At 35.6% G+C, this 24,381-nt stretch overlaps 1 protein-coding gene and 1 pseudogene across 1 annotated transcript in view; one reads left to right on the forward strand and one right to left on the reverse strand.

Moving 5' to 3' along the window:
* Nucleotides 1–506: 506 nt before the first annotated feature.
* slit1b (slit homolog 1b (Drosophila)) overlaps nt 507–24,381 on the reverse strand; it is a 42,163-nt gene continuing 18,288 nt past the window's right edge. The window contains exons 5-37 of the mRNA XM_052539111.1: nt 22,698–22,769; nt 22,501–22,572; nt 22,336–22,407; nt 22,063–22,226; nt 20,209–20,353; nt 19,813–19,884; nt 19,512–19,583; nt 16,858–16,929; nt 16,554–16,697; nt 16,310–16,473; nt 15,467–15,490; nt 15,169–15,313; nt 14,725–14,799; nt 14,492–14,635; nt 12,545–12,688; nt 12,292–12,458; nt 11,096–11,234; nt 10,939–11,007; nt 9,753–9,824; nt 9,539–9,610; nt 9,390–9,461; nt 9,102–9,265; nt 8,900–9,024; nt 7,722–7,816; nt 7,507–7,646; nt 7,328–7,424; nt 5,573–5,710; nt 4,200–4,428; nt 3,359–3,489; nt 3,133–3,287; nt 2,754–3,054; nt 1,556–1,767; nt 507–1,484 (exon numbers count right to left, since the gene is read on the reverse strand). Coding sequence (XP_052395071.1) covers nt 1,240–1,484; nt 1,556–1,767; nt 2,754–3,054; nt 3,133–3,287; nt 3,359–3,489; nt 4,200–4,428; nt 5,573–5,710; nt 7,328–7,424; nt 7,507–7,646; nt 7,722–7,816; nt 8,900–9,024; nt 9,102–9,265; nt 9,390–9,461; nt 9,539–9,610; nt 9,753–9,824; nt 10,939–11,007; nt 11,096–11,234; nt 12,292–12,458; nt 12,545–12,688; nt 14,492–14,635; nt 14,725–14,799; nt 15,169–15,313; nt 15,467–15,490; nt 16,310–16,473; nt 16,554–16,697; nt 16,858–16,929; nt 19,512–19,583; nt 19,813–19,884; nt 20,209–20,353; nt 22,063–22,226; nt 22,336–22,407; nt 22,501–22,572; nt 22,698–22,769 — 4,204 coding nt within the window. The 3' untranslated portion in view covers nt 507–1,239. The remainder of the gene's footprint in view (nt 1,485–1,555; nt 1,768–2,753; nt 3,055–3,132; nt 3,288–3,358; nt 3,490–4,199; nt 4,429–5,572; nt 5,711–7,327; nt 7,425–7,506; nt 7,647–7,721; nt 7,817–8,899; nt 9,025–9,101; nt 9,266–9,389; nt 9,462–9,538; nt 9,611–9,752; nt 9,825–10,938; nt 11,008–11,095; nt 11,235–12,291; nt 12,459–12,544; nt 12,689–14,491; nt 14,636–14,724; nt 14,800–15,168; nt 15,314–15,466; nt 15,491–16,309; nt 16,474–16,553; nt 16,698–16,857; nt 16,930–19,511; nt 19,584–19,812; nt 19,885–20,208; nt 20,354–22,062; nt 22,227–22,335; nt 22,408–22,500; nt 22,573–22,697; nt 22,770–24,381) is intronic.
* LOC127943635 (uncharacterized) lies at nt 13,566–13,682 on the forward strand (annotated as a pseudogene).

Genomic DNA, 24,381 nt, shown 5'->3' on the forward strand with positions numbered 1-24,381 from the left:
CATAAGAATCCAGTCATTTTAAAAACTGAATTTGATCTTTTAAGCTGTAAAGTAAGGAAACATTGCTTCCTTTGCTCCAGTTAACAAACGGTTTCACAAGACTCACCGACGATTGCACAAAGCTGACCTCATACGTCATCCGCCCGGAACTGATTCGTTTACAATTGTGAGTACAAGCTAGATTAAAGTCATTATTACATTTTCAATATGGATATTGTATATATATATATATATATATATATATATATATATATATATATATATTGTAACTAGCAAGCTGCAGCACTAGATTTTGGCACTGTCTTTTAGTTTTAGGACAGACCAGGTTCAATGTTAGCTTATAGACCAAGATATTGATATTTACAATGCTCTGTGGCTGAATGTACAAACACAGTTTTTTTTAATCTTTTTTCTGACGACACACAATTGATATTGCAATTGTATATATCACAATGGGGTTCGGTAAAAATCACATAAAAAGACCTAAGAAAATAAAAGACACTGTAGGGTAAAACCAGCCTTTTTAATAGGCAAAAAACCTTTAATGAAATAAATAGAAACACTTGCAAACACAAAAACACTTATGAGATGACATTAAATGAAAAGAAGCTGCTTAAACTACTTTGTCAAACAATTGTGGGCAGAAAACAGACTAAAAGTTAAAAAAAAAAAAAATGTACATCACCAATGTCGGTGTTCAACATACAAAAATACTATATGGAAATTAAAAACCGTATATATTACAATCAAAATGAATGTTGAGCAAATATTTTACAATTATATTAAATACTATAAATCCTGTATAACATGCTGTCCGTTAAACCAGTGGTTCCCAACCCTGGTCCTTGAGGCACCCCATCACTGCACATTTTGCATGTCTCTTTTCTCTGACACACCAGTTTCAGGTCTTGAAGTGATGAGCTAATGAGATAATGACCTGAATCAGGTGTGTTAGATTAAGGAAACATGGAAAACGTGCAGTGTTGGGGTGCCTCAAGGACCAAGGTTGGGAACCACTGCGTTAAACTATACTCTTAAATCTATGTTCCAATTGTTAGATTTTAACTTTCGACATTAATAATTCCTCATCTGACAGCACAAAATACTCATAATTCGTCATTCACATGCAAGGGTTATCTTTTATTAAATAGTTCCTCAAGCTACCTCACAGATGTTATGGTCCACAGTTACAAATGCACACTATTTTAGCTTTTCAATGTCTTCTGTGGTCTCTGATGACTACACACACTTTCCACAGCCGCATTCGACCGTCTTTTCTACTTCCTGTGTGAAGGAACTTCCGTCGTCACATTCGAAGCTGTAGCGTCTGCGTCGTACTCTGGTGCCGCCGCAGCAGAAGCCCGAATCCGGCCTGCAGCCGCCGCGACACTCCACCCAGGACAGCGGCTGTGTGCTGCGACACTGGACCTCGCCGCGCCTCATGCGATGGAAGTCCCGTACGGACTCGCCCTGACACGGAGCCACTGGAGGCAAAGCACACAGTCAGATAATGGCTTTATGACAGTCGTTTGCTGTGTCAATGAGCACTGTTCACCTGTGTCACATAACTGTCCGCTGTAGCCGCTGTCGCAAACACACTGCGCCTGTCCTGTAGGTGATACCTCGCAGAAGCCGTGCTGGCATGAGAGCGCCGCACAGGGGCCGGGGGACTCTTCCTCTTGAGCGCACAGGGGCCCCTGGAAACCGTCCGCACACTCGCAGCGATACGACTGCAGGTCTACCGGGACACAGGTGCCATGAACACACCTTACAGGAAGAGAAAGGAGGCTTAGAATATGTTTAGAAACTCTGTAAGTAAGGGTTTGTCGAACACTAGTGGTTTGTGTCATAATAATGGAATATTTTCCTGGTTAATAATGCTTTTATATTATAAAATTAAATTACCACACCACACTCATGGGTTCAATGAATGCATGAACTTGACAAAATGAATACCTTGAATGCAACTTAAGTCACTTTGGAAAGAAACGTCTGCTCTATCCATAAATGTACGTACAAAAAATGTAGGAAAATATGTATATAATATGTAAAATTTAATTTTATCTGTAAAGAAATGTATAAACATTTTTAGCTATATTATATTTTTATATAAAAATACATATGTAAAAATTGATAGCCTGAATGCAATGTAAGTCGCTTTTGGAAAAAAGTTTTGCTAAATGCATACATTTAATTTAATGTAATTTAATGTAATTTAATTTAATTTAATTTAATTTAAAAATAATAACATTTTTAGATTGGCTTTTATGTTACATTTGTTTTATATGAACAACATTTATCAACATTTTTATTTAGCTTTTTATATTATAGTATATTATATTACATTTTATTACATTATATTATATTATAGTGTGGTATATACATATGAGTGTTTTTAAACAAAAATGAAGTATTTTCATAGACAACATTAAAAATGCTTTATATCTCATAAATATATATATATATATATATATATATATATATATATATATATATATATATATATATATAAAATAGAAAAAAAATATTATGTTTTATCTAAATTATATAAGATTTTTATTTTATCTCTACAAAATATTTAAACCTTCTTTTTTTTCTTTTTTTACCATGTTTGTATGATATGATAAAAAAACATCATCAGTATATTTAAAGTGTCAGATAATGTATCTTGTGCTTTCATATTAAATAACCTTCACACAAACATGTTCAGTCTTTTGATTTAGAGCGAGTCCCATGAACACACAGGTACGCACTTGTGTTTCTGGCAGGGGTTGGTAGCGGCTGCGAGCAGGGCCTGATGGCAGTGTTTGCCGGTCCATCCCGGCTGACAGTGACACACGGGGCCGACGGTGGAGTCCGGCAGACACAGGCCGTTCACACAGCGCAGCTCCTGACAGGCCCTGCAGCCCGGCACCACTCCAGGCTTCATCTGCGTGCGCGTGAAGTCCTGCAGCTCATTATTGATGTACAGGTTTCGGATGCAGCCCTGAAAACTGGAGCCGTTGAGAGACGGCCACTGGTTGGAAGACAGCGACTGGGCGTTTTCAGGCATACCTGATGAGAAAAACACACATCTAGAGATGGATTCAGACAAGTAGGATCATTATTCATGATTATGGGTGACAATCATACCCCCGACGTATAGTGGGGCGTCTCTGGTGAGGGGCTGGACGTGTCCCGAGCTGTCCAGAGTCGTAGGAAGCCCTCCGTCCACAGACAGGTTGACCATTTGGTCATAAGTCACCAGCTCGACGGTATGAAACTGTCCGTCGTTCACTATCTCAGAGCTGAGGAGACAGGCAGAGAATCAGAGCAAGTATAGGTTCATGTTTAAAGAGGAGCGTGATCTTTAATGTACCTGTAAATGGTGCTCCCCGGCTGCTGTCCCGCGTCGTAGGTCACTTTGACTCGGCCGTCGTGTAACTCGACTGCGATGTGATCATTGACGCCGTTGTAGAGAAGAATCCCATTTTCTTCAGCTGTGGAGACCTGAAAATACAATTATTGATATATCTTTTAATATTAACCATGTGGTAATATACATATATACTAGTGATAATTTATTTTGTGCTTTCCGTAATGCATTTTTCTGCAAAGCAGCTGTAAATGAGAGTGTTTAGTGTCTGGTGTGTTTCACTCTATAGTTTATATTGCATACTTGAATCTTACAATTGTACAAACATAAAAAAAAAAAACATGAGAATTACTCATATGACATATGGCTGTTAAAATTACATTTACATTTACTCGTTTAGCAGATGCTGCATGTGTCAAGGTCAGGGGAAATGAATGTGAAGCATATGCTTGGACCGAAATAATTTCTTTAGGGAGCTGTTTTTCCTTTTATATTTTGGGCATATGGTGGAGGTCTTCGTCTCTCGCATTATCATAAATTAAAGAGTGCTTCTAACAACACTAATGCACATGTTTGGTGGATAAACGTGAGTAGTAGTTGACATAAGTGCTGCCACAGAATTTATTTTGTGTCATTTACACACACCACAATTACAGGAAACGCATCACACGCTCCAAATTTGGTTGTTGATTGTCCTTAACAACCGAGAGAATAAATGACAACATCAAAGTTCAACATGCATGGCGGGAAAGGTGGACTTGATCGACTGAGACGTTCATGTAGTGATTCATTCCTGTGTTTAACTGGCATGCTGATGATTTCTTGTTTGTTGAGTGGACTGCACCTGAAGCGTGATGTTGGTCTGGGGCCAGTTCTTGACGTCGTCCAGCAGCAGGTAAGAGTCTCTGTCGATGAAGTTGACGCTGAGGAGCTTCTCGCAGCGCGGGCCGCCGAACCCGGACAGGCACTGACACGCTGCAGTACCATCGCTCTCCACACAGGGGGCGCCATTCTCACAGAGCAGCTGCTCACAGCCGGCCGGAGCCCAGAGAGACACTTCACACAGACGACCGCTGCCACACACACACACACACACACACACACACACACACACACATCAACAACAGATCACACACGAGAGTGTCCGGAATAAAGACAAGGACAAATCTAGCTCCTGAAAGTGTGCTCTTTGTAAAAAATGTTGGTTTCGTACGGTTCTCTAGCACTTTTTATATGATTTTAAATAAAATATCACATTTATTTACTCAAAAAAATGTGTTGTGGTGTAATCAAAGAGTAAAAAGTAATAGCATACTTCAGCACAAGTGTTCAAATGTAACAATTTAATAAAAAAATCCTTTTTTAATGTGAAACCGTATATTTTACAAATATCATGAAGTATTAATTCATCATTGGGTTTTTGGGAAGTCGCACCACCTGATATCTGACTCGTCATTAAAAAGGTGACATTATTATTTATTTTATAATTTAGTTAATACAATTTAAGGTCAAATTATTATTATTATTAGTATTAGTGCAGATCTTATCAGAATATCAATATTATAATTTTGGTTGTAATTTATTTATTTAGCTTTTTCCTCCTGCATGTTAGGTGCACAATATGACTTTGATTTAGTGGACAGTTTCTATATTGATGCTATTATTATTAATATTTTATAATATATAATAGAATAATATAAATATTATATATAAATATTACCTTCAAAATAATTAAGATTTTTCTATTCTTATTAATCAAATTATCCATTTCTAATATTGTATAATATCTAAATATTATTGAATTAATATAGATGTTATATGTAAAAATAATATAATATTTTAACAAAATACAAATAATATATGAACTTTATAACAACAAACTATATAAGCACCACATTAAAAATGTATTTAAGTCATTGAATGTATTAACTGCATTTTAATTTTTTTTTTATTATTTCATATAATAAATTAGTCAGATTTTATATTTTTACAGGGAAAAATAAACAATTTGAGTAATGTGAAAAATCTATATTAAAAAAAAAACCTGTAGTAATCTGAAAACATTTTATAATTAAATATTTATTTCTTAAAAAAAAAACATTTTCAAAAGCCATGTGGTGGTGCCTACTGAATATTTAAAATAAGAGAAAAAATATATATCTTTTATAGATAAATTTAAAAAAAAAATAGTGCGGCATTGACTCGGCATTGACTCACCTGTAGCCCTGAGGACACACACACGTGTATCCCGCCACATGATCCACACAGCGCGCCCCGTTCTGACAGTAATGACCCTCACATTCATTATAATCCACACTGCAGTCGTCTCCCACGAACCCCGGCGGACAGATGCATCTGCACACAAACACACACGTTCACAAATCTCTCTCATTTCATTATCTGAATGACCTTAAACGCCGCTTTTCAGCTCAAAGCCCTATTCACACACCACAGCAAATATTTGCCATAAACAGCAGCCTGAATAGAAACGACATTCCTGTGGAGCCTTTCAGAAGAGCACAACTCATCAGCGCAAAGGACAAGGTTTTATCAAAGTTAGCGCAATTCTCTTTCATCAGAAACATGTTCTATTCCCTTTAAAAAGAGAAGAAATGTGAATAGATAGATTTTAGTCACCAAACACCTGATTTTGTACACAAACACACATATATACACACACACACACGCATGTTTGTTTTTGTGAAAAGTGGGTTCATCCCATAGGTGTAATGGTTTTTATACTGTAGAAACTGTATATTCTATGGCCCTACACCAACCCTACTCCTAACCTTAACCCTCACAGGAAACTTTGTGCAGTTTTACTTTCTCAAAAAAACTCATTCTGTATGATTTATAAGCGTTTTGAAAAATGGGGACATGGGTTATGTCCTCATAAGTCACCCTCTCCTTGTAATACCTGTGTCATACCCATGTCATTATACAGAGTTGTATAATGCATTATACATTATACCTGATATGTCACAAAAACATGCCCACACATACAAACACACACACATACACACACACATATATATATACAAACACACACACACACACACAAACATACACACACACACACACACACATACAAACACACACACACACACACACACAGACAAACACACACACACACACACACACACACAGACAAACACACACAAACACACACACACACACACATACACACACACAGACAAACACACACATACACACACACACATACAAAAACACACACACACACACACACACAGACAAACAAACACACACACACACACACATACACACACACAGACAAACACACACATACACACACACACATACAAAAACACACACACACACACACACACACAGACTTATATATATATATTGTGCAACTTGATTTACTGTATTAATGTTAATATGAATAATCTTTATATTTATATTAATATTTTGTAATATAATAATTTATGATGGTTAATATATATATATATATATATATATATATATATATATATAAACTTTATTTTTAAGTAACATTTTTTATTTAATATAAATAATAAATACCTTTTATGTGTCATTTATATTTAATATAAAATATTTAAACATTGCACTGCTTTGGTGTCAGTGTTAGCAAGAATGCAAGAAATTGTTCAAAAGTGATAGTAAATAATTTTCTAAACTTATAAAATGTTTCCATTTCAAATAAATGCAGACTTGGTGAGCAAAAGAGACTTTAAGAAACAAAAAAATTATCACTGACCCAAAACATTTAAATGGTATTGCATGATATATATATATATATATGTGTGTGTGTGTGTGTGTGTGTATTATCATTATTTTTTTATATATATATTTTATATAAAGTGCAGGTTTTTTATAATTTGCATTTTATACTGAGTTTTCCCCATCTATAACCATGTGAGTAATGACCGATCTTCCTCCAGTATTTACAGTAACGATGCAGACACAGCTCTGATCAGGTGTGGTACTCACTTAGGTCCGGTGACGGTGGGTATACAGGTGGACCCCCGATGACAGGGGTTCTGTCCCGGATAACACAGATCCTCCTCATACTCCTCACACCTCTGTCCTGTAACACACACCAACACCTCCCTTCAATCCAAGCAGGACACCAGCGCAGCTCTCGTGAAGCGCCCGCTCCGAACACTGACCTGAGAAGGGCCGAGGACACACGCAGCTGTAGTTCCCCACTCCGTCCACACAGATGGTGCCATTCTCACACTGGCTCTCCACACAGTCATCGATGTCCAGCTCACAGAACTGACCGGAGAAGCCCACGGGACACCGGCAGCTGGAGAGAGAGCGAGGCAGCGTCATCACATGTGTGTGTGTGTGTGTGTGTGTGTGTGTGTGTGTGTGTGCTCACCTGAAGCCTTTCCTGGCCTCGTCGCTGTGACAGGTTCCTCCGTTCACACATGGACTGCCTTCACAAGCGCTGACAGACACCTCACAGTTCCTCCCCTGGAGACAGCAGCAGTAGACCTTTAACACTCAATACAACCAACACACGCCTCACTGACCGAGAAAATCATGCTGGAGTCTGCTTTGGTTTGAAAACACAAGCAAACACGGTTGTCCTGAAAATACAAGCTACATAAAAGTGTGCATAAATACTAAAAAGTATATTATTTATATGTGCTCCTGTAGCTCAAGTGGTAGAGCACTGCGCAATCAAGCGCAAGGTTGTGGGTTCGATTCCCCGGGAACACATGATAGCTAAAAATTGATAGCATGAATGCACTGTAAGTCGCTCCGGATAAAAGCGTCTGCTAAATGCATAAATGTAATGTATGTAAATGTAATTTATACTTAAATATGAAATGGTCACGGGTTCAATTCCCATTGAACACACATACTTGTAAAAAAAAATGAATAGGCTGAATGCACTGTAAGTCGCTTTGGATAAATGCATCTGCTAAATGCATAAATGTAAATAGCAAAGAATGCAAATGTGTAAAAATAAATTATTTAGAATTGTAAAAAGAAATTGTGAATTTAGCTGAAATGCAAAGAACCCCAAAACTCAGATTTGCTGATAGTTCACCCTCAGGCCATCGAAGATGTGTATGAGCCTGTTTCTTCACTCATTCATGGGTACAAACAGCTGCTAAAAACATCACAAGGTCTGGTTAATACCATTGTTGCTCGTAAACGGTTCTTGATCTGTGCAGATTTCTCTCCTGATTCAGACGAGGCAAGTTTTTCAATTTATTAAGCATTATTATGAATAGAGGACTCGTGTTTAAGCCAGAAGTAATCTTAACGATGGCTTTGTTTCTTACGAACACTTCACCAGACATTAACTGATGGACTGGGGTGGTGAAATCTTGTTCTGACGGCACCCATCCACTGGTGAACAAGTGATGCAATGCTACATTTCTCCAGATCTGATGAAGAAACAAACTCCTCTATATCTTGGATGGCCTGAGGGTGAGATGTTCATGTTTAGTGTGAGCTATCATTGCTGTAGTTATGTCCCGTATCCGGTGCATGTATTGATCCTGTGATGTTTTTGGTGGTATGCTGAGTAAAGGATGTCGGGACCTTGTAACCCTGCGGACAGCTGCACTTGTACTGAAGGACGGGGTCGCTGTGGCACAGGCCTCGATTCTGGCAGGGCTTGGACGAACACGGGCTGCACTTCTCAGACACGGACGGATCCACAGGACCTGAGGGAGAGCAGACTCAAGCTGAGTGGTCAAAGGAAAGGGCGTTCCTCTCCGAGCGGGGGGTCTCGGTCACGCACCTGTGCACTGGAAGCTGGCGCCTGGCGTGGTGAGCAGCAGTTTCCCCTCCATGCCCTGCGGGGCGGCGCAGCGGGCGATCCCGGGCTCCTTGTAGCCGCTCTTCACCCAGTCAGACAGCCAGCGCAGCCCACAGTCACAGTACAACGGGTTTGCTCCGATCGCACTGGAGAGATGCAAGGAAACACGCGTGCAGATGAGCGCACCGACTTCATGAGGATTTGTCGGACAGTAAATGCATGCATTCACAATCAGATGCTGCGTGTGGATGTGAGACAGGTGAGACTCACAGGTGCGAGAGCGACGCGGCGTCTCTGAAGACTTCCTGGTGTAGTTCAGAAATGTTGTTCCCATGGAGAGATCTGCGGTAAACAGGTGTGGGTTGAGAGATCTGTGTGCTGCGTGAGAGACGGTAAGAGTGTGTTCAGAGGAAACTCACAGCAGGCGGAGAGACGACAGGCCTCCAAACACCAGACGAGGAATACAGCGCAGAGCGTTATAACTCAAGATCCTGTGAAACACCACAACACACGTTCAGAGCCGGCAGTCAGTGTGTGTGTGTGTGTGTGTGAGAGTGTGTGTGTGTGTGTGTGTGTGAGAGTGTGTGAGAGAGTGTGTGAGAGTGTGTGTGTCTGTGTGTGAGAGACACTTACAGTGTGGTGAGTTGACTCATGTTGGCAAAAGACGAATTGGACAAGAAACTGATTTTATTGTTGCTCAAGTCTCTGAAATAAAACACAAAAAGTACTTTCATTATATAATAATAATAATGTTTTTATTTTCATTTACTGTACATATATAATACACAGAAAAATCCTTTCGTTATACATACTATAACAACAACAGAAACAATTGTGATAATAATAATAATACGCAATGTTAATAATATTGTTATTCTTTATATATTTATATTTTTCTATTCTTAATTTTCTTATAACTTTCAATTATTAAATAACATAATAATAATAATATATTATTATTATTATTATTATTATTATTAATATTATCATCTTTTATTTTTATGATGTTAATAATGTTAATTATTATTACTGTTATTGTTATTTATTTTATCATGTCATTATTTGTACTCTACCAAGTGAAACAATGTACAATAATAATAACAGATTTTTATTAATATAATATATAATATTATAGAAGATTGCAACATTTTATTATTATATAAAACATCAACGGCAACAATAATACTCATTAGCAATAATAATAATAATAATAATAATAATTATTATTATTATTATTATTATTATTATTATTAAATATTTATACAATATTATAAATAATAATATTTTAATAATTTATTTTTCTTTTATTATTATATTATTTTATTATTAATTATATGTAGCAACAACAATAAACAATAATAATCATAGATTTTATTATTGTCATAAATGTATATTATATAATATAGTAATATTATAATATTATTTGACAATAATAACTATTAAAAGTATTCTATTGTTTCTTAAATTGTTTACATTGTTTCTTATTCATTAGTTTTAGTATTAGGATCCATTTTTATAATTTAGCAACATTGTACTATTATCAAGTAAGACATTATGCAACAATAATAATAACAGATTATTGTTGTTATTATTATTGTTGCTGTTGCTGTTTTTAACCAATATAATATATGTTGCACACAATCTATTATTATTATTATTATTATTATTATTATTATTATTATTATTATTATTATTACTATGCTATTTCCTATAATACACCTATTCCTATTAATCTGCTGGTGTGGTAGTGTATATATATTAAAGCAGTGGATGTAAGTGAAGATGAAGCAGGCACACACTCAGCAGGTCTGACACTCACACCAGCTGTAAATGTTTGAACGCTGAGAGCTCTTTAGGCACCGCAACAAACAGATTCCCATCCAGGTATCTGTGACAGACAGAGAGAGAGAGTTGATCAGACACTCAACCACAGGCAGACAGCATGAAGCCATCATCCGGCCGAGTGTGTGACTCACAGTTCAGTGACATTGTGTGGGACGCCGCGGGGTAAAGCCGACAGGTGCTTGTTGCTGCAGCGCACCACTGTATCCAGACACGTGCACTGCTCAGGACACGCCGGCTTAGGCACACAACTCACATCGTCTTCAATCAGAGCTGAACGTGTTTAGAGACAGTCACAGACAGGATGACACTTGTGGACTTTGATGAATAATCATAAACAGCAGATGAGTATGGAAGCACATTTACGCCGAGGAATAAAACAAAAAGCAAATGTGATTGTCACAATTCACTTTAATTGCTTTATTTTCTTGAAGAGAATTGCAAGAAATAAACAATTCTGAAAAAGCTAAATCAGATTTATTAGATTTTTAAAAAAGTCGCAATTACCTTCTTTTTTTATTATTATTCTATGGCGGAAAAAAATTATTTTATCATGCAGTTCTGGTAAACTCAGACTTGCAAGTTAAGAAGTCTGGGTTATGAGAAAAAAAGTTGCAATTACTTTTTTCCTTTTTTTTATGTGGCAGAAACAAAAAACTAACTCTGAATTGCAGAAAAACAACAAAAAAAAGTAAAAAATGCCTAGATATTAACTAAGAAGACTACAAACTAATCAGTTATGTTTTGGATCATATAGGCTTTCAGTGTTTTCCAGTAAAAAATATATATATTTAAGCAGTTCCATTTTACTGTAGCTGAAAAATATATATATAAAAAACGCAATATTTGATAAAAAAAAAAAATTGAATATTACATTTACATTTAGTTATTTTGCAGACGCTTTTATGTATTACTTGTAAATATATTAAAATATAACAATATATTATTAGTAGTAAATATAGAAATAAAATAAGAGCCAGAGAAAATGTTGGAAATAAGAAATCCTTACTGTTGTGCCCCGAATACATAAATTACTTCAGCAAATTCAGACTGAAATTAGGGCACCATTTATTTATTTGTTTTTTAATAGTCTGCACCTAGACAGAATTGTTGTATTATTTGAAACTTGAAATCACATGCCTTTTGCAGCTCGGGCGATAAAGTTAAAGAAGAAATCAGTTCTGGGTTTTATTGTAAATTGTGTTCTGGAAAAAAACATTTAATCAAACTAGCATAGCTAAAAGGATCTGCGTTCGCATATTTAGGTATGTTTTGGCCTTCCAAATGATAAAGTCAACTCAAATCTTAAAACCTGAAAGCGTTCACTTACCCTTGTCACAGATGAAGTCCGGCCTTGCCACGTCCTGCAGTGGGATCTCTCGGAGGAAGGCTGGGTTCTGGCAGCGAGGGTTTCCCGTCACGATCTGCCGAGATCGCAGCCACTCGCCCAACCAGGACAGACGACAATCGCAGTTAAAAGGGTTTGCCAGAAGGTTTCTGAAAAAGACCATTAAGATTAAACAGAGTTACCATATTCAGATCAGACACATTAGTAACTGGCAGCGCGAACTGCAGGTGTTTACAGGGTGGAGAGGTTTGGCAGCGTGTCGAAGGCTCCAGGCATGATGGTGGTAAGCTGGTTGTCGTAGAGCGAGAGCAGACGTACGTTCTGCAGGCCTGAGAAGCTGCTGTTGTGGATGCAGCGGATGCGATTATTCCTCAGCATCCTAACAAAGACAGAACAAACGTTTCAGGGCTTCGGAGTGACTGTGAGGAACCATGAAAATGGCTGAGCTTGCTTTGATTGTGCTTGAGTCATGATGCATTTGCACAATCCTGCAGTGATACATTTAAATATAATGAGACATTTAAATAAATGAACAGCTTCACCATAAATATATGAACATCCTGGACTGTTGTGAGAATTCATTCAATACCAGCACTGAACCAATCAATCAGTCAGTTATCCCATCAATCACCAATACTACCAATCAACTTGTTAAACATCTAATCAATCAGTCAGACAATCTACTGTACCAATCTGTTATTTAATCCAACCAACCAATCAACCACCCATCATGTCAGTCATTCACTCATACTACCAGTCAATCCAGTAACCAGGAACCAACCAATCAGTCATTCAACCCACTAATCTGTTGATCAACCAACCAACCAATCTATTAACCATCAGTCAGTCAGTCATCCAAGCAACCAATCAATCAAACTGTTAATCAAACGACCAGTTAATCAGAAATCATACCAGTCAATCACTCATACTACATATCAATCAGTTAACCAAATAATCAATCAGTCAGCCTACCAATCAATCAGTTAACCAACTATTCAATCAACCAACTAATCTATTAAACAAGCAACCAACCAGTCATCCTAACAGTCACTCATGCTACCAATCAATCTATTAATCAACCAATCACCAATCCTATCAGCCAATCACTAATACTAACATTCAGTCAGTTAAGCAAGTAATCAAGCAATCTATTAAGCAACCAATCAGTCAGTCCACCAACTAATCTGTCAATCAACCAACCAATCAGTCATCCTATCAATCAATCGGTCAACCAACCAATCTATTAATCAACCAATGCCAGCAGCCATATCACCCTGGAGCCCAAGACCGGTTTCACACTGAAGCTAAGCAGGGCTGAGCCTGGTCAGTACCTGGATGGGAGACCTCCTGAGAAAACTAGGTTGCTGCTGGAAGAGGTGCTAGTGAGGCCAGCAGGGGGTGCTCACCCTGTGGTCTGTGTGGGTCCCAACGCCCCAGTGTAGTGATGGGGACACTATACTGTCAACAAGCACCGTCCTTCGGATGAGACGTTAAACCGAGGTCCTGACTCTCTGTGGTCATTAAAAATCCCAGGATGTCTTTCGGAAAGAGTAGAGGTGTGACCTCGGCATCCTGGCTAAATTCGCCCATTGGTCTCTGACCATCATGGCCTCCTAACAATCCCCATGTCTACTGATTGGCTTCATCACTCCGTCTCCTCTCCACCGGTAAGCTGGTGTGTGGTGGGCGTTCTGGCGCACTATGGCTGCCGTCGCATCATCCAGGTGGATGCTGCACACTGGTGGTGGATGAGGAGATACCCCCTGTCTATGTAAAGCGCTTTGAGTATCTAGAAAAGCGCTATATAAATGTAAAGAATTATTATTAATTATTATTATTAATAAGCCCAAAAAATCTGAAATCCTATAAGTCAATCAGTCATACTACCATTACACTACCATTCCATCAGTTGACCAACTAATCAATCAATCAATCAACATACCAACCAATCATTTTCATAATACCAATCATTTGGCCAATTAACCAATCCAATAATCAATCATCCAATAAATCAGTCATCCTAGGTCAATCAGTCAACCAACTGAATAGTAGAACAACTAAAGACTTACAAATTACTTGAAACTGTTTTAATTATGTAAAACCACAACTAGTTATTCAATAGCCATGCTTCTCAGAGTACTAGAAATGCTGTGGTAGAAATGATGGTGAAAAGGAGACTTGCAGCATGCGTAATCCGTCCATTCCCCGGAACATTCCTCCACGTACAGACACCAGGTGGTTGGCGGTCAGGTGAAGTTCAACCACAGACGACGCGCCGTCAAAAGCTCCGTCCTCAATCTCAGTGATTTTATTGTTGCTGAGGTTTCTGTGAGAGAAATGCACCAAAACTGGTTTACTGACCATTCAGTTGACTTTGTTTCATCATAATATGTAGAACAGAGATGTCAATCTCACATTTTCTTGAGATGTGTGAGGGACCGAAAGAGTCCTGTTGCCTCCAGGATGGACAAGTCATTGTTATTGAGACGTCTGGAAGAATGCAGTAAAGACAATGAAATAAACAAAGAATGTTGCTTAGCTAACAATGTTCGACTACAGCACAAAACTATTTTTTATCAAACTGTTACTAAAAGAATAGTTTAACATCAACTTTTCTGTTGCTTCAGCCGCCATATTGGACAGATTTGTTTCACAGAGCTTGTCGCAATGCAATCTGGTATTGACTTTTCACACAAAAGAAATGGACAAAAGAATAGTATATTAATACAGTCTACTTTAGGCAACTGAGAGCACACACACACACACGATGCTGTAAAATATCCCTTATGTAAGCAGCTCACTCAATTTTAGATAAGAGCTACAGTATAGAGTAATTGTTGTATGTGTATATCTTCTTACAGTTCGGTTGTAGAAATGGGAAGGTGCTCTGGGAACTTGGTTAGGCGTAAATTTGAGCAGTCCACCACAGTGGCTTCACAGCGACATTTGGGTGGACAAACTGGCTTGCTGTTACAGTCCTTATTCAAACGCGTGTCTTCTGAGCCTGAGACAAATATAAAGATGCTTTCAGAGAACCACCATTAGTCAAAGGAGAGTATAAATGGGCCATTTTTTTTTTTTTTTGTATGACATAAACTTTTTCCATTCATTTAAAAAACTGATTCAATGAGATACTTAAAAGATATAAACAACTCACCTGGAATGTGGTACTGTTCCTTGGCTGCTATGACAACACATGCAAGTAAACAGAAAATATGTATCTATGAAAGTGTAGATAAACATGGAGCCAGCCATGATCTAAAACTGTTTGGATTTATTCACTTAAACAAGTGACTGTCTATATAAGTGAGTCACTGAAGCATTCTTTTAACAAAATAGTGATTCAATCGTTCACTTAACCAATTTGTTCAACAGTGCTGTTTTATTCAGGAACTACACACAGTTATTAACTCAATTCGTTCAGAAAAAAAAATGAATTAAACAAGTTACTGTTTTTATGAGTGACTCATTAATTCATTCACTCAAATGATTTGTTCAATAACACTGATTAATTTAGGAATTAAACAAATTACTGTATATATCACTGAATAATTCATTCAGCTTTTTTTGTACGAAAACAGATTAATTCAAAAACTAAACAAGTAGCTGTCTTGAGAAACGAATCAGTAAATAATTAATTTAAATGATTTGTTCAACAACACAGATTCATTCGGGAATGAAACCAGTGACTGTCTTCATGAGTTAATCATTAAATCATTAATTTAACTGATTTGTTGAAAAACATTTATTTATTCAGGAACAAAACGAATAACTTTTTCGTTCGAGAGAACTGATTTGATTCGTTTAGGAACAGCTACTAGTGTGCTGGCTGGAGAAACAGTTACAACACAATAACTTGGAATTGTACACAGTCATCCCAATTAAAGCTTATGTGCATACTTTTAAATAAATAAATGTATGCAAATACATTGAAAAAACCTAAAGGGTTGTGTTTATAATTGTGTTCAGTGTAATTGCACGGTGCGTTTGTGTGTTCTACCTGAACAGCGGAACTTCTTGCTCTTGATCTGACTGATGCGCTTGTTGGCGAGCCGTCGAGGACTGGCGCATCGTGTGCCACTGGTCTCAATCGGGTTGGAGCGCAAAAAGTCCGCCAGCCACTTCAAACCACAATCACAGACGAACGGATTCTGAGCTAAGTGACTGAAAGAAAGCCAACAATAAAACGTCTTAGTTACAGTAAATGCCCATATCAACTGTTTATAATATATAAGATCTCTTACAGGGTCTGGATGGATTTCAGCGGAGTAAATGTGCCTTTGGCTAGAGTCTGGATCTTATTGTCATACAGGGACAATAGAGACAGGTTCTCAAGGTCCTGGAACACGTTGACGCGAACACAGTGGATTTTATTGGCATTTAATAGTCTAAAAGAGAGAACGACAGAAATCTCAGACATTACAAAGACTGTCTGGATGTTGCTGTTTCAGTGTGCTACTTTATTTATGGACCATTAAGCAACGTCATTGTGACATTTGTCAAATGTGGGTGGTAATTTTGCATTGGCATAAGCTTTTCTGTACTTACAGTAACTCTAATGCAATCAATCCATCAAAAACGCCTCGAGGCAAATCTGTAATCTTATTTCCATAAAGGACCCTGTGAAACAAAACACAATCATGAGATACAATGGTGCTGAGGGCTACAGGGATTAGAAAATTGACCATTCGGACACAAGGTTACGCATACATTTAAATACAAATGTCACAAACACAAAGTTAAAAAGATTTTATTTTATTTTACACATTCTATTCACATTTTATCAATCTTTCTGAATTTATGATTTTACATTTTACTGGCCAAATCATCAAGTCTCTATGATATTCTTGTCTCTTTTCTTCAGCATAAGCAATGCATTATAATGAATCAGTTGAACAAAATCAATATGATTCAAGCTTTTCACAAATCGGCAACTCTTAAAACCAAAATATATTTAGACATTTCAACAATTCACAGATTCCTTGAACCAAAAACCAAATTTGGAATGAGTCATTTAGGCTGAGATTTGTGAACAGGTTCAACTGATTGAATGACTCAACAGAATGATTCATTCATGAATAAATAAAAAAACACAAACAAAGAAACAAATAAAACAATTTATTACCTGGTGTAGAGTTCTAGATATGACTTCCTTTTTCAATATAAGTAATGTGCGATTCATGAATGAAACATCTTAATGAATCTTTTAATGAATCAACTGAATCAATTTGAGAAATTCATTCACAAATTAGACTGAACTGGACCAAATGGCTCTAAAGTCAACTAAACAATTACTCACAGGACCGAATCTTTTGGAAATGTCAGATTAACATTTTAGTAAATTGTTAAACCAACAACCAGTTTGTGAATGAAACATTCGAGCAGAGTCTGTGAACCAGTGTCACTGATTCATTCAAAAGATTTGACTCAATTCATTCATGAATCAGATATTTACACTTTCCGAAATAAATGTATTAATTAAAGTCTGATTCTTGAACGAATCACTACTCTGTCCAGTCTTTTCAGTCAATGAAAGAGCCGATTAGCAGTAACGAATCAGACCAACTGGATCTAAGTGACTAAATGTTAGTCTATGTGATTTTAACACCAGTTTTATCAAAAACTTTAAGTTGATTACTTAGAAAAGTCACACACAGCATGGCAGACAATCTGGCATGAAACATTGTTCCAGCTGAGCTGAATCGCACACATCCTCCTCACACAATCAAATCATATAAGACATGTATGCTAGAGACGACTAGCGCTGGAGGCCAGACACACACTCATATATTTACACACACCACACACAATCACATCAGAGCCCTGCTGAGATTGTCTCAGAACAGATGTCTACAAAGAGCTCTTCATGCTACATGATGCATAATTCAACACAGCTATTAAGCGCGCATGTATGAACATGTTGGAAATACGTGCTGATTAAATGACTGTATACTATAAGTGCTGTGAAAATGTACACCACAGGCATCTTGTTTACAGATTTGAATAAATGGAAATGTAATTCTCAAAACAATATTGTAAGCAGAGCTGATTTTACAAATAATAATTAAATACAAATTATTCTTTGTGATTAAATGTTGTTGAATTTTTTTATTCAAGTGCAAAATTCTATTATGGATACATTTAATTATTCATTTATATCACTGTTGCTGGGGATTTATTAAAGGCTTTACTCTCCTGTAAATATATAAATAGTTGAAAATATCATTTCCTGCTGTGAAAAAAATAAGTATTTGCTCCAAACGCTGTTGGAAATCATTTCTTTTAGGTCCGGGTTGTTTAAAGGAACATTAGCAGTAATGCCTACATCAACATTTCTGTAGCAGAATGATTTTATCAGTGATGTCTGAGGCCTTTATGAAACCCTCTGCAGCATTTTTATGAGTTTATGACTTGGTCATTTCATATAATACCTCCATTTTCTTCTTTGTTCTATCAAATATTTTTTTTTGGGGGGTCATTTTCTTGTAAGGTCTATTTCTAGCACCGCTTCAGCTTTATGACACACAGCATGTTTGAAATTGTGACTCTACAGGGTTTTAAATCCATTGAAGGGTTGAGAGCTTTCCATTTGTTTGATTTGTTCTGGGTTTTTTTTATTTATTTATTTATTTATTTTCAGCATGCTATAGTGAAACATCTGAATTGCTAAATCTATTCAGTAGAATTTTTTTTTTTTAAATAAGTCTCTCCTGCTCACCAATGCTGAATTTGTTTGATGTTAAATACAATAAAAGCTGTAAATATTGTTGATTAATTAATATTTCTGCGATCAAAGCTGAATTTTCAGCACCATTTCTCAGAAATATTTAATTTGCTGCTCAAGCAAGACTTTTTTTTATTATTATCAATATATTTAGGATGCTTTATATTTCTTCATAACCTTTTTGAATGGAAAAAGCGGAATAAAGTTATTCGAATAAAGAATATTGCCATCAAGAATGTATTTACTGTTACTTTTGATAAATTTAATGCATTCATGCTCAAGTTATTAATTTCTTTAAAAATAAAAATATATCATATTATGCATTATAATATAATATAATAGTATATAATATAATGTTTGTTTGTACATTTAAAATGTGGAAATATGCTGTGAATCCCTTTATTTTCTCTAATGTAAATCTGTAAAACAGCCCCAGTAAGAGTGAATGAATTGTATTGAATTATAAATGCACACTTACAGTGAGTTGAGTGAGCGCAGGCCTTGAAACGCATCGGGGGCGATTTCAGAGATTTGGTTATTACTCAGATCACTGCAGAGCAAATTAAAAAAGAAGGATGAAATGTAATAATCATAAATATAAGGGAAAACATCTGTTTCATAAAAAATGCAGCAGATCCTAAAGCAATTTCTTTCTTAATTGGAATAAATTCTATGACAATTACATGTTTAGCAAATACTGCATGTATAGTGATTCTAGTAAATGTATGTAACTAATGAAGCTTATTTGTGTCACAGTTTATATAAATGTAATGACTCACATTCTGCGCAGTCTCTTGTAGGAAGCGAACGCTCCTGGAGGAACAGACTTTATACCGTTCTGCTCCAAACGTCTGAAAGACAGAAGAGCAGTTCAACTAAATGTCAAGGGTGGATGGTTAGCTTTACAGTTCAGCTCTGTTACTTCTAGCGTCTCCTTGGTTCCCTTATTATCATGCAGACTGCTCTCTGAAGGGCACGACCTTTAGCCCTAGTCAAACAGTCGACCGCACCAACACGGGTCAAGAAAGGGTAAACCCAGGTCAAGGGTAAATGTAATTAAAGAGTCTGAAAATATTATATTCTGTTCATACTCAAGTATATCAAGTACTCTTTTTAAAAGTGTGCTAAAGTGAACTTATTTTTCACAGTATATTCGTAGTAAAAGACACACTCACATCTCAGTCATGCCTTCAGGCATGTTGGCTGGAATCGCTGTCAGACCTTTTCCTCTGCAGTCCACGATATTGTTCATGCAGGAGCACATCGGTGGACAGGAACCAGACGCAAGACCACAGGGCTGAGGACCGGAATCAAAAACACCTCAGGAGAAGAAGGAAACATTACAGATATTAGTATTAGGCATGCAGCTGATTGGTTTAAAGTTAGCTCGGTATCGGTCTGGGTTTTTCTTTAGATTTGGAACAGTGTTGTTTTCAGAAAACATCATGTTTCTAAATAATAATAAAAAAGAATAATAATAATTAATAAAAAACATTACATTTTCAAATCATCATTTAATTTGTTGTGGAAATGACATTTTTGTCATTGAATAAAATGGCGGAATTATTTGTCTTGCTGAGAGCAATTTCACAGCAAGCATTTCATTTATCCAAAATTTGCAAAACAATTTTGGTGATTGTTTTTTATATAATATTCAACTTAATTAGAAATAATACATAATAATAAAAATATTCTTTAGTCTCCGTGGTAAACAAGTTCACTGATATTTAAAAATCCATATTTTACAAATAGTAAAATTGATAGCAAAATTATAAATATCTTTCACACAATAAATGTTAAAATGGTTTATTATTGTTTTACACTGTTTTGAGATTATAATAACGAAAAAGGGTGACATTTTTATGACGTATTTTCATATTCTTAAATCTGGGGCTGGAACAAAATCAATTCCTTAAAGTTAGTCAGAAAATAGCAACAAAAAAAATTATCACACTGTTCATGTGAACTTCATAATACTATTTATATATAAAAAAAGCAAAAAGTCAAAATCTCATAATAAATTTTTTTAAATTTAAATTCCGATTTACTAAGCATTTTAGAAATGTTGCAAAAAAATTTAACCTGGGACATAAAAGTTAAAGAAGCAGCCTATCATGTGACCATCTAAAGAAATAAAAAGTCGAAAATCTCTTTATAATATTTTTTTTCCATTATTTCACTTTTAATTTAATTAAAGTTTTAAAGATGTTTTAACCTGTTAAATGTCACCCCGTCCCGTATACGGGACGCCTACGTTGACTATACTATATTACAATCAAATTTAATCTAATCTTGACAAACTATATATCGTTGGAAAGGTCTAAGACTCCCAAATATATATTTTACCAATATTTTTTGTTAAAAATTATGTAGGAAAAGTAATAGATGAATTTATGACAAGAGTGCACCCTCAGAAATCTACATTACAAAAGGAGCTTTTACCTTTGTTTAAAAAAAAGACTTCCTCGTTGCCTTTTTCCCTATCACTTTTTAGAAATCATCAGAAGTTATATATCACTTGAAAACATAAAATCTCAAAATTCATCCTTCAAAACCCATTTTAAAATCAGACATTGCATTACCATGTAAATGGTACATCAAAATCATGTTACAAAATGTTTTCAGTCATGAATTATAAAAATTTAGGTTTGTATCATGCACATTCATGTCCATCTTCAAAAACGTGAGTGACAGTTAACAGGTTAAAAAATAACCCCAAAACATTCAAGTTGAAGAAAAATGTGACCTTCATACTACATATCAAAGAGAAATTAAAGAGTTAAATCTATTTTAAATATGTTTTGTTGGAATTTCATTAATGTTAAAATGTGATATTATATATAATTTTTGATAGAAATTAACAAAAAAGGAAAAATCTACAAAAACTGTAAAAATGTATCTTGTAATTGTATTATTTAATTGCATTATTAAATTGCAAAATAATAATAATAATAATAATAAAAAATTATTACAAAAAATTTGCAAAAAGTGTCCAAACTACATCCCATATCCCAAGAGGCCAGATTTACCGGAGCATGTGAAGTCTTTCTTCTGCAATTCGGCCAGGTTGAGGCCATGTAGGTTTGGTGGTGCACTGCACTGAGTGTATAGACCCAGTGTCGGTCTCTGTCTGAGCCACTGAGACAGCCATGACAAATGACAGTCACACCGCAGACTGTTAGAGTGTAGCCGGCTAGGAAAACAAAAGTAGATAACTGCTGACAACGGACTGTGCAAGCATCACTATTGTCAATCCTCATACTCCTGTGTGAGGAGAAATGTGGAAAAGGCTCTGGACTCACAAGGTACGTAACTTGGGCATGTGATTAAAGCTGGAAATGGGGATGGTGCTGATATTATTGTTGTTCAGTGTGCTGTGAAGGAGAACCAAAGAAAAGGAACAGATATAGTCTGAAATATACGCAAACCAAACAATAAACATAAACTTTTTAAATAAAACTACATACAGGACCTCCAGGATTCTCATGGCACGAAACGCTCCGTCCTCAATGCAGCTGATGTGATTCTTATCCAGCTGTCTGAGATCAACAGAAACACAATGGCACACGACACATTTTGATTATTTAAAGGTTACGTTTAAATAATTTTATTGGACAAATTAAAGTAAACATTTATAGATAAAGTTGTGTGAACTTTAACTCACAAGTTCTTGATGTTCGTAGCTCCTCTAAATGCTCTTCTCGGTATCATGTGGATGGCATTTTCACTTAAGTCCCTAATTGAAAGAATTGTTAAGAGATCTTATTAAATTAAATCAATATTTAGAACTGAACTGATGCCGAAATGTAAGTTTAGGTTAGAAACCATCAGCAACCAAGTCAAGATGCAACATTTATTGCTCTTTTACAGTTGGGGAGAATGTAAAATTTTACATTTTTGGGTGAACTACTCCTCTAGTAGACTATAGTATTTCATTTATCAGCTTTGTCTCAGATTTATTAAATGATGCATAATGTTTTTAAACTATTTAATTTTCTTTCTGTATCTCACATAAAAAAAATAAAAAAACCTTGGATAAACAAACTACTTTTGTTGTCTGGGTTTTTTCAAAATAAACTGTTAAAAAGTTACATGAAGATTATTCTTTATTGTTTTAAAAAGAATAATAAATACAATAAAAATACAAAAGAAATGTTTTTCCTTATTATATGTAACTTTCTATTTAGAATTTAATTGTGTCCTTTATTATTTTATTATTTAGGTAAAAATTGGTAGCTGAATGCACTGTAAGTCGCTTTGGATAAAAACGTCTGCTAAATGTATAAATAATATTAATATAAATATAAATATAATATTTATTTTCATTGACAATTATTTTTAATCATGCAAAATAAAGCCTCTGCATGAATAACATTTCCAATTTGGCGGAAAACAAAATGTGTGTGACACAATCTCACAGCCATGGATATGAAAAGTGTCTATATTTCATATCTAGTCATGCTCTGTGCTGTTCTTCAGGAAATTGACATTTAATAAAAGGAGATCTGGATTCCCAAATGTCATTTCATCTGTTTTCTCTGCATGTGAAAGCAATTGGTGACCTTTTCCTAATGCATGTGATTTTTGCTGCAATTTCAAACTGTTGTTAAGTTCCCCGCAATTGGTTCAAGCTACAGTAAGCATTTGATGGAAGCCTTTTAAGTTCCATCAGAACGAACAAAGAGTTCATCAAATTAAAGCTCATTTTTTTGTTTAAAGAGTAAAAAGCAGTAAAAAGCTAACAGCAGATGTCAGTTGCTAAGGTGCTATTTCCAGTAGCCAGACAATGAACCAGACACAAAATAAGACATCTGTAATCAAGTGGGAAATGGAATGAGAAAAGAGTGAGAAAATGCTGAATATTTTTTATTTTAACAAATAGTAAGGAGTCTTTTTTTTACTGTAAATAAGTATAGAAATGAACACAAAACCACCAGCTGTTTGAGTCAGAAATGTGAATGTGGGTCTAAAATGGCATGTGCTTTCAAATGCTTCTTGTACTTTTCTGTGCAAATATGGGCAAATAGGTCTTTTTCACCTCACATTCCAGAGATGGTTAATTTTTTATATTAGATTTTCATTCTAAAAACCATTTTCCTTCTATAAGGTATCATTATTCCCGGAATGCTTAAGTAGGTCAAAATGACATACATTTTCTATGTATTTTAATGCATTCCACTGGTAATTTTTTCAACTGAAATTATATATGTAATAAATGTGATTTAAATATAAGAGTCATGATATTTCAATATCATACTTGAATTAAGAAAATGTTAACAAAAATATTGTTTTACACTTATAAAACATATTTATTGTCACATAATGCAGTTTTATAAAGTAAAATAAAT

This window comes from Carassius gibelio, chromosome A22 (genome assembly GCF_023724105.1).
Source record: "Carassius gibelio isolate Cgi1373 ecotype wild population from Czech Republic chromosome A22, carGib1.2-hapl.c, whole genome shotgun sequence".
Classification (NCBI taxonomy): Eukaryota; Metazoa; Chordata; class Actinopteri; order Cypriniformes; family Cyprinidae; genus Carassius; species Carassius gibelio.